The 13,171-nt window shown below is 36.9% G+C and overlaps 1 protein-coding gene across 3 annotated transcripts in view; it reads left to right on the top strand.

Moving 5' to 3' along the window:
- The window catches only part of Sol1, a 636,201-nt gene that overhangs the window by 280,483 nt on the left and 342,547 nt on the right, over positions 1 to 13,171 (top strand). For all 3 annotated transcript variants that reach the window (XM_076308829.1, XM_076308831.1, XM_076308830.1), the window contains exon 6: positions 3,498 to 3,557. In XM_076308829.1, coding sequence (XP_076164944.1) covers positions 3,498 to 3,557 — 60 coding nt within the window. The remainder of the gene's footprint in view (positions 1 to 3,497; positions 3,558 to 13,171) is intronic.

Genomic DNA, 13,171 nt, shown 5'->3' with positions numbered 1-13,171 from the left:
CTTGGAAATTATTTTCTATAATTCCGCGACCTTTCAATCGTTCATGGCTCACCATCGAATAAGATCCCTACGCGTTGCCCTTTACTTCCAGCAAACCGTTAGAAAAAGTTAGCCGGTATAAATCGATATCTCGGGAAGTTGGGAATTATTTTGTATAATTTCGCGACCTTTCAGTCGTTCATGGTTCACTGATTCACCATCGAGCAAGATCTCTGATCCGGTCTGAACTCCGCTCGATACCGAATCCCTTCTGAATGGAGACCATCCCGGTCGATGTAATTTTGTTACAACCAGCGACAGTTCTCTCTCGTCGCCAGAAGTTTTCCAGTTTCCTGATCGTCGTAACTTTCTTTGCTTCTCATCTCCGTTCCTTGTTACACCGACTGTCGAAACTTTATGCCGGCTGCGTGGAGCGTTTTCGGTATAACCGCATAAAAGGCCGGACAGGGTGAAAAAGAGGCGGGTTGTTTGCACGGAGACGCAGGAAGTGGCGGTATTCTTGAGGCCGGATCTCCGAAATAACTGTGCGACTACTTGGGAAGAGACAGAGACGTTGATAGACGACGTTTGCGGGCCATGTGGCCGACAAAAGACCGAAGAACTTGGAATTGTTTTAAATTTCTGCTCGGTGTGGGTTTCTCGAATCAAGAACTTGCTTTTGGTATCGACGAGTAGAACAATAGATCCACGGATCAATCTACCTATAGTTAACAAAGTATACCTGCGTAGTTTGCTGTCTTCGAAGCCTAGAGTGTACGTATTATACAGAAGTATAATTTAAATGTGCATTAAACGTACCATTTTAACTCAACAAGGTTTCATTGCGCTCTTCCATTTGATTATACCCTCAAGGTATTTAGATAAAAAATATCCCGAATGTATGAAACTTATGTTTTTAATTTCTCGATACCAGGAGAGGATCAAACTACTTCTGTTGCTCGTAATGAATAATACACCAAAACACGTGTAACTTCTACTGGTAATAAAAATGACAGTTTTCCAGAATAGTATTTTTAATTGTAGTTTCTGGTTAGGTACTCTAATTATAGATTCCCAAGGTCTCTTAGACGATAAGAGACAAAAGGAAGATATTCTTCGTAATTTATCGAAAGAAAACTGAAAAAATAATCACATTAGTAACAGTTTGAAAATAGAGTATACATACTTTTGTAGTCATTTTTTTAGAATACTATTTTTAATTATAGTTTCTGTCTGGGTATTCTAATTATAGATGCCCAAGGCATCTTAGACGATAAGAGACAAAGGGAAGATATTCTTCGTAATTTATCGAAAGAAAACTGAAAAAATAATCACATTAGTAACAGTTTGAAAATAGAGTATACATACTTTTGTAGTCATTTTTTTAGAATACTATTTTTAATTATAGTTTCTGGCTGGATATTCTAATTATAGATTCCCAAGGCATCTTAGACGATAAGAGACAAAGGGAAGATATTCTTCGTAATTTATCGAAAGAAAACTGAAAAGATAATCACATCTGTAACAGTTTGAAAATACAGTAGAATATACATACTTTTCCATAGTCATTCTTTCAGAATACTATTTTCAATTATACTTTCTGGTTAGATCTGTTTAGACTATACATACCTTTGCACACTATCGTGTCAAGTTTCTGTCTTCGAGCACACAACTGTACCGATCCGTAACATTGTTGCATTATGCGAATTTCTCACGGTACGGTTCGTCTCCAGCCTCCCGTAACTCGGCAAACTTTTACTTTTGCTATTACGAGATCACGCGCGCGTCATGCTCAGGGGCTGGTCAGTAATCATCCGAAACGATGGTCGATTCCGTAATTTCAGAATGTCGTTCGAACCCAGTGAATTTAATCGTGGCTCCGAGCCAGTATGCAGATATGATTTCCGTAGTATTGTGGCTTCCGCTTAATTGCAGTAATTGTATCAAAGTAGCGTTTGCAGTTCGGTATGCCTAACAGTTACATCAAGGGGGTACAACCCTCCACCCGTACCTATAAACCTGACGGATGCCCTCGTATACGCGTGCACAATCCGTTCGGTTTGTATTCATGATTGTCACTACATTACAGCCACAAATTGCACTCGGATACTTGTTACGTCGTCGATCGACGAGGAGACTGTCGCCGCGCTCTAGAAGATTCGATTTTTACATAAATACACAAATGAACAACAGTCCACCGAGACTAACGAGTCCACTGAGAACGCGCCCCTTAAAATAAGTGTACTATAAGAACAAATTTGGTTTGTTCGACACGACATTGTTCGATACTTTGTGAGACACCAGTAAGTCTGTGTTAGGTATACAAAATTTTTGAGCCAGACGAAACATGCAAATTATGCACGATAATATGGAGTGTACACAATGTAGGTGAATAAAAATAAGTATGTGTTTATATTAAATATTCGTAGGTCAATCGGTATTTATTCGATACCTGTTATAAAATATACGGTTGATATTGTAGGAAATGTAAATTGTACGAAATTGGTATACGAGGATTTAATGGTGTACTTAGTGTAAATTATATTCAAAATGATGCAAATGTAAAAGTTAAGCGGTGAAGTTAATTATGCGACAAATAACGAGGCAAGAACCGGGACATTTAGCGAAACGCTATTGTATTTCGTCGAATCTTTATACTTGATTAATTTTTTTTCGAATAATATATATTATTACTTCGTCTGTATACTGGAAACAATATATAATGGTATAGTCGTAGTTTGTGACATCTTAATGTTAACACGCAGACAACGTAGGAACAAAGCAGTGTTTGGTGAAGTTTCCCCTCTAAAATGTGTAATTCTCTAAGTGATACAATGTCGAAAAGAAAGTTTGAAAAAAGTCATGTTTTAACAGCAAAGTTTTGTGTAATGCGGAGCTTGTAAGTTTTATTTTTTCCGGATGTTTCTGAAGTCGCTTCATCTTTCTGAAATATACGTTTGGTAGAGGATGCTTCAAGGGAGAGGAAAGTACTTTTTCATTAGAGAATGATGTATCGCTTAACTTCACGTGACTAACATTGGATGCAACATTCGTCTGTATAGTACGTACAGACATACTAAAAGGCTGTCTTCGATACATTTTCTCACACGTTAACTGTCTATGATAAATCAAAGTTATCAATTGACTAAATTTTGTTATAATGTTACAATTCATTTAAAATTGTGTTTAACAGTAGCAGTTAAATATTGATTTCCTTAATAAAATACATAATAAACAGTGGTGCATTTTTTTTTTTGTCAGTGTTGGAAGAAATACAGTACATTACGAATCTTTTGATGTAAGAAATATTTTTCTTGCGTCATTCGATTCTTCTTCGTAAAAAATAAATAAATCTGAATATTGTCGATACGACGTCATAAATCCTACCATTTAATTTTGTTACTTTTGGTGTAGAATAACTTTGATATTATATTTACACAGTTCGATACTTCTTTACTCGCGAATTTTCTAACTATATTTGATTTCAAATAAATAAAAAAATACTTCTTTTATTCCAGATTAAAGGAAAGGATCCGATTAGTCTTCGAGGAGATTTCTCTACAAAAAGGAGACTTGAGGTGAGTATTTTATCAAACGTCCTAATTTGTTAACACGTCTCATGTATAGTACATATCTCTGGGTAGTTTGAAAACTTAATAAATCGTATCATAAATAAACTATGTTTTATGTTTAGATAATATTATACGTCCACACAAAAGAATGACGCAAAATAGCTAATCTTTCCAGCACTTATAAAATTGATAGGTATCGATTCTTTTTCTAATCAATATTTATCACAAACTAAATTGCATTCTTAAGATATTTGAAATTTATCCAAATGAAATTCGTTGTTCAAAAAATGATAAGTTTCGATTTTTAACAAACTATTTCACTTTGATTCATATACAATAATATGCGAAATGGGGAATGCATTTGGTTCTTTAATCTAGGAGTATGTTCGCAATAAAAATATGTTTTAATAACTGCTTGATGGAGCATCTTCATTCTCTAAGACAATCATGAATGAATTATAAACATAAATATTGAAGAAAGTAATTCATTACATTTTGTTACTTTCAATGAACGTTTTAGGACAATATAATTATATAATGTTTAAACTTTACTTGACTTCACCAATAACTGAAGTTACTATGGGACTCAAATTGATTTAAAAATGGCATAAAATAGAATTATTACTGGCTTTTAACATAGAAACAATAGTTGCACAACCGAGAATCAAGATATATCTCTATGCAATACAATTGCAGTATGGCAAAGATATTTCATGTAAGCTAAAATAAACATCCGCCTCCACATGTTCTGGTGTCGTCTTTGGTCGATTTTTTCTTGAGATTAATAAATTATAAAGAATTGAATGAAATATCAGAATCTGTTTTATTAACAACGTTCGTAGCCATCGAGGTAATCGTTTTTTTTCTCGACTTCTTACATAACTGTTGAGCAATTTGTATATGCAAAGAGTAGCAGAGATCGTTTGCATGATGCAGGAACCACTTTTGCAACCAATTTTCAAAACACTAAATAGCTACGAGCTATTAAACGGAGCCTCTGTCTTTTCAAATGTTGCACAGCGACGACAAGTTTCGAAATCTGTAGTCCAAATATCAGGCGCTGGTAGCAGGATCACAGAATGTTAAAGGAGGTCGTCTATCGACCACGGAGTTAGAGAGGGGGAATATTTTCGCGCCAAAACGTCACGATAGGAAAAAAAACGCTAATTTATCACATTTGCAGCGTAAAATTATGCACTTTTAGAATTGCATTATCTAGCAGAGGCCTGTGGCTGCATTAAAGGATAAATTTGGTGACGATAATAGTCCAGGAGTATTAGTTATAAACATTTTTTCAAACAGTTGCATTGACTACGATTGTATGGATCGAAGTGATCCATAGTTTTTCCACTTTCCACAGTAATGGTTGTATAATTTGGATATTGCGTCGGGTAAAAGAGATTCGTAGGAAGATTCACGTATCACTTTTGCATCGATAATTATTGCCATTAATTAGTTGTGAACAATTTTCAGAGGCTGTTTCCTTACCGATGCTTCTAGTGATCGATATAGTCGATATGTTTCCCGGCTGCCTGCTGCAATTGTTGCACATTTTGGACATGCAATACGTAGCAGAGATTCATCCGAAGATTCAAGATCCACTTTGGCAACGATTTTTAATTATAGTAATTAGTTTCGTGCAATTAATGACAATCTTCTAAGGAGCAACTCAAGTCGACGCTTGTACTAACCACCCGTTATCGATAGTTTTTTGGACTTTCCACAGTAATTGTTGTATAATTTCGATATGCGTCGCGTAAAAGAGATCCGTAGGAAGATTCACGTATCACTTTCGCATCGATTATTATTGCCATTAATTAGTTATGAACAATTTTCAGAGGCTGTATACTTACTGATGCTTATACTGATCTATGCAATCGATATGTTTCCCGGCTGCCTGCTCCAATTGTTGCACATTTTGGACATGCAATACGTAGCAGAGATTCGTCCGAAGATTCAAGGTCCACTTTGGCAACGATTTTTAATTATAGTAATTAGTTTCGTGCAATTAATGACAATCTTCTAAGGAGCAACTCAAGTCGACGCTTGTACTAACCACCCGTTATTGATAGTTTTTTGGACTTTCCGCAGTAATTGTTGTATAATTTGAATATGCATCGGGTAAACGAGATTCGTAGGAAGATATAGGTATCACTTTTGCATTGACTGTTACTGACATTAATTAGTTATGAACAATTTTCAGAGGCTGTTTCCTAACCGATGCTTCTAGTGATCGATATAGTCGATATGTTTCCCGGCTGCCTGCTGCAATTGTTGCACATTTTGGACATGCAATACGTAGCAGAGATTCATAGGAAGATTTAAGGACCATTTCTGCAACGATTCTTAATTATAGTAATTAGTTTCGAGCAATTAAGGACGATCTTCTAAGGAGCAACTTAAGTCGACGCTTATACTGACCCCGTGTTATCCATGGTTTTTTGGATTTTCCGGGGTAATTATTTTTTAATTTGGAGATGCGTTACATAGCAGAGGTTCGGATCGAAATGTTGGTACCAAATTTGTTCCTACTTTTATTGAAATTAATTAATTATATTGAATTTACAGAAGCAGTTCCGTTACTGACGCTGGTAGTGATCGATATAATCGAATTTTTCCTCGACTTCTTACGTTACTGTTGGGCAACTTGTATATGCAGAGCGAAGCAGAGATTGTTTGCATAATGCAGGAACCACTATTACAACCAATTTTGAAAACACTAATTAGCTACGAATAATTAAACGGAGCCTGTGTGTTGCTGAACATCGTGCGGTGACGACAAAATTCGAATTCTGTAGTCCAAATATCAGGCACTGGTAGCAGGATCACAGATTGTTAAAGAAGGTCGTTTATCGACCACGGAGTTAGAGAGGGGGAATATTTTCGCGCCAAAACGTCGCGATATGGAAAAAACGCTAATTTATCACATTTGCAGCGCAAAATTGTGCACTTTTAGAATTGCATTATCTAGCAGAGACCTGTGGCTGCATTAAAGGATAGATTTGGCGACGTTAGTCGTCGAGGTCATATAGTTATAAACATTTTTCCAAACAGTTGCATTGACTGCAATTGTGTGAATCCAAGTGATCGATAGTTTTTTCCACTTTCCACAGTAATTGTTATATAATTTCGATATGCGTCGCGTACAAGAGATTCGTAGGAAGATTCACGTATCACTTTTGCATCGATTATTACTGACATTAATTAGTTGTGAACAATTTTCAGAGGCTGTTTCCTTACCGATGCTTCTAGTGATCGATATAGTCGATATGTTTCCCGGCTGCCTGTTGCAATTGTTGCACATTTTGGACATGCAATACGTAGCAGAGATTCGTCTGAAGATTCAAGGTCCACTTTGGCAACGATTTTTAATTATAGTAATTAGTTTCGTGCAATTAATGACAATCTTCTACGGAGCAACTCAAGTCGACGCTTGTACTAACCACCAGTTATCGATAGTTTTTTGGACTTTCCGCAGTAATTGTTGTATAATTTGAATATGCGTCGCGTAAAAGAGATCCGTAGGAAGATTCACGTATCACTTTTGCATTGATTATTATTGCCATTAATTAGTTATGAACCATTTTCAGAGGCTGTTTCCTTACCGATGCTTGTACTGATCTATGCAATCGATATGTTTCCCGGCTATCTGTTGCAATTGTTGCACATTTTGGATATGCAATACGTAGCAGAGATTCGTACGAAGATTCAAGGTCCACTTCTGCAACGATTTTTAATTATAGTAATTAGTATCGAGCAATTAATGCAGAGCGTAGCAGAGATTGTTTGCATGATGCAGGAACCACTTTTGCAACCAATTTTCAAAATACTGTTTAGCTACGAGCTATTAAACGGCGCCCCTGTGTTTCCGAACGACGCACGGCGGCGACAACATTTGGTTTCTGTAGTCCAAATATCAGGTGTTGGTAGCAGGATCACAGAATGTTAAAGGAAGTCGTCTATCGACCACGGAGTTAGAGAGGGGGAATATTTTCGCGCCAAAACGTCGCGATAGGGAAAAAACGCTAATTTATCACATTTGCAGCGCAAAATTATTCACTTTTAGAATTGCATTATCTAGCAGAGGTCTGTGGCTTCATTAAAGGATAAATTTGGCGACGATAATAGTCGAGATGCATTAGTTATAAACATTTTTCTGAATCTGTTGAAATACCGACGCGTGTAGTCATCGAGATAATCGATACTATTCTGGACTATCGCGCTACTTATTGCATATTTTGGACACGTAGTAGGTGACAGAAGTTCTTAGGAAGATTCTAGGACCACTTCTGTATAGATTTTTATTGAAAGTAATTAGTAGTAAACATTTTTCCGGAGCTGTTGTAACACGGACGCTTGGTTAGTCGTGCTCTATTTTCGACCCGTCAGGTGTCCCCCTCTGGTGGCAGAAACACGAACTACTTTATATTGCGACGTGGTGGGGGAATATTTCACGCCAAGTGGAAAGAATTGTTAATTAACAAATACGCACAGCACAAATGTGAAGTTTTTGAGTTGCATTATATAACAGAGACCTGTGGCTACATTCAAGGACCGAATTGGCAAAGATTTTCGTCGTAATCAATTAGTTATAAACATTTTTCGGAGGAAATCGTAGTGACAACACTTGCGGTGATCGAGAGAATCGATATTTTTCTGCATTACCGGAGCAATTTCTGCACAATTTCCACATGCATTGCATAGTAGAGACTCGAACCGAGATTCAAGTATCGTTTTTACACTGATTTTTAACAACATTCATTAATTACGAACAGCTCAAGGAAAATATTGCATCGTCGACACTTGGGCTGATGGAGAGAATCGATATTCTTCTCGATTGTTTGCACTAAAATCTGCATATTTTGGACTTGCATTGCTTAGCAGAGACTCGTCCGATCGTTTAAGAACAATTTTAACAATTACTTTTGCAGTATGAATGAGTTATCCACAATTTCCAGAGGTAATGATTCTTTTCGCGCTTGTGTTTCGAATTAATACTGGGTTTGTATTTGCTTGCTGTCCGGTGTCGCCCTCTGGTGGCAGAAATATAAACTACTCTTGGTGGGGCTGATTTTCATTTCTGTAGTCCAAAAATCAAGCTTTGGTAGCAGGATCACAGAATGTAAACGGAGGTTGTCTATCGAAAACAGCGAAGGAGTGGGGGAAGCCTTTTGCGACGTGTCGAGGGAATATCTCGCGACAAAAGGAAAAAATGTTAATTAACAAGTTTACACATCACAAATTTGAACTTTTAGAGTTGTATTATATAGCAGGGACACGTGGCTACATTCAAGGACCGAGTTGGCAAAGATTTTCTTCGGAATTAATTAGTTATAAACATTTTTCGGAGGAAATCGTACTGGCAACCCTTGCGGTGATCGAGAAAATCGATATTTATCTCGACTTCCGGTGCAATATCTGCACAATTTTCAAACGAAATGCGTAACAGAGTTTTGTACCAAGATTCAAGGATCGGTATTGCATCGGTTTTTAACAAGATTCATTAATTACGCACAACTGAAGGAAAATAGTGCATCGCCGACGCGTGCGGTGATCGAGAAAATCGATATTTTTCTGCATTTCCGGTTCGATTTCTGCATAATTTCGAAACGCATTATGTAACAGAGATTCCTACCAAGATTCAAGTACCATTTTTGCATTGATTTTTAACGACATTCATTAATTACGTACATCTCAAGGAAAAATGTTGCAGCGTCGACGCTTGCGCTGATCGAGAGAATCGTATTTTTCTTGATTGTTTGCACTAACAGCTGCATAATTTGGACTTGCATTGTTTAGTAGAAACTTGTCGCAACATTGAAGAACAATTTTGTCAACGATTTTTGCGCCGAAAATGAGTTATCAACAATTTCCGGAGGCAACAATTGTTTCGAAATAATACAGGGTTAGTAGCCCTATTTTGTTGCCGTCAGCTGTCGCTCTCTGGTGGCAAAAAAAGAAACTATTCTTGGTGGGGCAGATTTTGATTTCTGTAGTCCAAATATCAGGCTTTAGTAGCAGGATCACAGAATGTTAATGGAGGTCGTCTATCGAAAACAGAGAAAGGGAGGGGAGAATTTTGTGACGTGTAGATGAAATATTTCGCGTGAAAAGGAAAAAATGTTAATTAACAAATTCACACAGCACAAATGTGAACTTTTAGAGTTGCATTATATAGCAGGGACTCGTGGCTACATTCAAGGACCGAATTGGCAAAGGTTTTCTTCGGAATTAATTAGTTATAAACATTTTTCGGAGGAAATCGTAGTGACAACCCTTGCGGTGATCGAGAGAATCGATATTTTTCTGCATTTCCGGTGCAATTTCTGCACAATTTCCAAACGCATTGCGTAACAGTGATTCGTACCAAGATTCAAGGATCGGTTTTGCATTCATTTTTAATAAATTCATTAATTACGCACACCAAAAGGAAAAATGTTGTACTGCCGATGCATATGCTGATCGAGAAAATCGTGATTTTTCTGCATTTCCGGTGCAATTTCTGAATAATTTTCGAATGAATTGCGTAGCAGAGATTCGTACCAAGATTCAAGGACCGGTTTTGCATTGATTTTTAACAACATTCATTAATTATGCACAAGTCTAGGAAAAATGTTGTAGCGCTGACGCTTGCACTGATCGAGAGAATCGATACTCTTCTCGATTGTTTGCACTAACAGTTGCATAATTTGGACTTGCATTGCTTAGCAGAATCTCTTTTCAACATTTAAGAACAATTTTGTCAATGATTTTAGCAGCAAAAATGAGTTATCAACCATTTCTGAAGGTAATAATTGTTTTCGTGCTTGTGTTTCGAAATAATGCAGGGTTAGTACCCCTATTCTCTTACCGTCAGGTGTCGCCCTCTAGTGGCAGAAAAATAAACTACTCTTGGTGCGGCTGATTTTGATTTCTGTAGTCCAAATATCAGGCGCTGGTAGCAGGATCACAGAATATTAAAGGAGGTCGTCTATCGAGCACAGGGCTAGAGAGGGGGAATATTTTCGCGCCGAAACGACGCGATAGGGAAAAAACGTTAATTTATCACATTTGCAGTGTAAAATTGTGAACTTTAAGAATTGCATTATATAGCAGGGACTCGTGGCTACATTCAAGGACCGAATTGGCAAAGATTTTCATCAGAATTAATTAGTTATAAACATTTTCCCGGAGCTGTTGAAGTGGCGACGTTTGTTGCGATGGAGATAATCGATACTGTCCTCGATTCTCGTGCTACTTATTGTATAATTTAGATACGTACTAGGTTGCAGAGGTTCTTAGGAAGATCCAAGGATCCTTTTTGCATAAATTTGTATTGAAACTAATGAGTAATAAACATTTTTTCTCCGAGTTGTTTCGCCGACGCTTGCGGTGATCGGGAAAATCGATATTCTACTCGATTCTTTGCACTAACAACTGCATAATTTGGACTTGCATTGCTTAGCAGAAACTTGTTCCAACATTTAAGAACAATTTTAACAATTACTTTTGCAGTATGAATGAGTTATCAACAATTTCCGGATGTAATAATTATTTTCGTGCTTCTGTTTCGAAATAATACAGGGTTAGTACTTCTATTACTGTGAAAAATACGCATTGCTTTATTTATTTTTACCTGAAATAATAGGATCTGTGATGGTTTTTATTGTATTTAATCTATTTGCTCTATACTCTCTCTTGACGTGATTATATTACTTGTCCTATTCGTTTGGTCGTTACATCATAGAATTTTTGCATTCTCGAAAAGAGTGCGGTACGTAATAATATTATCGAGCCATGTATCAAAGGTAAATCTAATGCCTCTTCAAACTTTACGATCCCCAATATGTCAAACGTCTAATGCTTTCGATATTACAAACATAAATCTGTCACTTGTAATAGTGAGGGCTCTCTTGTAGTTTCTTTAAGCAGGTTTATCATGAATTCTCTCGTCTTTCGAAGTCGCTTGCATATCGCTGGCTTAAGAATCTTAAATCATTAGGAAATAAATGAAATACGCCGTATTACAATTGTATTGAATTTTTCCATTACGGTTTTATAACTTACTCTCCGTTTATTATTCTACTGACGAGTAGAAAAGGCCCAAAATGTCACGTATAAAATAATTCTTGCCTGTTTATCAATTATAGAAACTATTTTATCGTATATGGTTGTCATTAATATTCAAGTTGAGCATTTCAAAATGTTTTACCGCCACTGTATAGAATTACATTTCATTTTCGATAGTAACTTTGTAATTGGAAAATACATAGCGTCAACTCTGCAATTATTTAGAATAACACAATCGTAATATGTAATTTAACCTCCCAAAATTTGTAACGTCCGCTTGAAATATTCTAAACATTGATCTGTTACATTCGTTTAAAAACTCTTCGAAGAAGATTCGTGTGTTATTTCAATTTAAACTTACATTCAGGTCTGAAATTATCCTCTTCGTTCTAGTTCTCATTCTAGTCCTCGTTGAGTAATCGTCGCATGTGAGCTGGTTTTTTTAGAGAATTGATAGTAAAAACGTACGAATTTAACGTGACCATCAGTCGTTATTAACCTTACCGCAATAGGTGGTTAAAGTGTCGGAAAACGTATTTTCGTGAAAATTCTTCTTCTTTTTTTTTTCAAATCCTCTAGTGTCGGTTCTACCTGGCCCCTAAATCCTTTGAGCGTGGTACGGACCATGATTCTACTTAACCCACCTAAAGTTCTTCTCTGTGCGAAGACTTAGAGCTGAGAATGGTGATGGGGAGGTCGACTTGGGAAACAAGAGGTACCCGGAGACTTCCATTGCAGGAGTTAATCCTTGATAAATCCTCAAACTCTGTCCTAATTCAGTATTGAGCTTGCTTAATTTCATTCCGTTGTTGACCTTTGAGTTTTCGTTACCTTCAATTCGAATTGATGGGGTCGTGAGTCGAGATGATCCAGCTTCGCGGTACAGACGAAACAATTTCGAAGGTTTCGCGTCTGATGAATATATATACTCATTTTTCAGTAATGTGTACGATGTTGGTGACGAAAACGCAATTGTACAATAAACAGAGCACTTCTCTTAAATTAGCATTAAATGTATTCCAATTTGCTCGAAAAGTGAGCTCCAATTTCCTAGTCAACGTTTAGATCCCGTTATTACTTTATTTCTACAGACTTGCTGGAAAGTTCATTGAAAAAATTCACTGTTTTTCAAATCCTCTCTAGTTGCTGACCCAGTTAAAGTGCCAGTGTTTTACGATCGGTTCTGTGCTTTCGTTTTGCTTATATCGGCGATTACGCTGATTCATGGCCGATTCAAGCTTCCAGCTACAAAAGCGTGCAATTACGGCAACGTGGGAATTTGTGACTCTCAAATATTAGTTCATAGCGCGGAGCATACTTTTTCCGTGTTGTACGCATACCACGGTATCGTTACGAGTTTTCGTTACCCCGGATTCGGTCTAAATATTCCTCGACAAAGTAGAATCGATATCGATTGGAAATTCCGATCGAATGTCTAATAACGAGGGACGTTTGATAATTTACGGACGAAGGAAACGAAAGAAATTCAGATACTTACGTAGATACTTAATGTTTTCATTAGGAACCCTTTTATCAGCCGCTACTTTTTATTTTAAACTGAATCGTCTTGT

Source organism: Ptiloglossa arizonensis, chromosome 4 (assembly GCF_051014685.1).
Source record: "Ptiloglossa arizonensis isolate GNS036 chromosome 4, iyPtiAriz1_principal, whole genome shotgun sequence".
In the NCBI taxonomy this organism is placed as follows: Eukaryota; Metazoa; Arthropoda; class Insecta; order Hymenoptera; family Colletidae; genus Ptiloglossa; species Ptiloglossa arizonensis.
The sequence above is the reverse complement of the archived record's forward strand: the minus strand, read 5'-3'. Positions and strand labels throughout refer to the sequence as shown.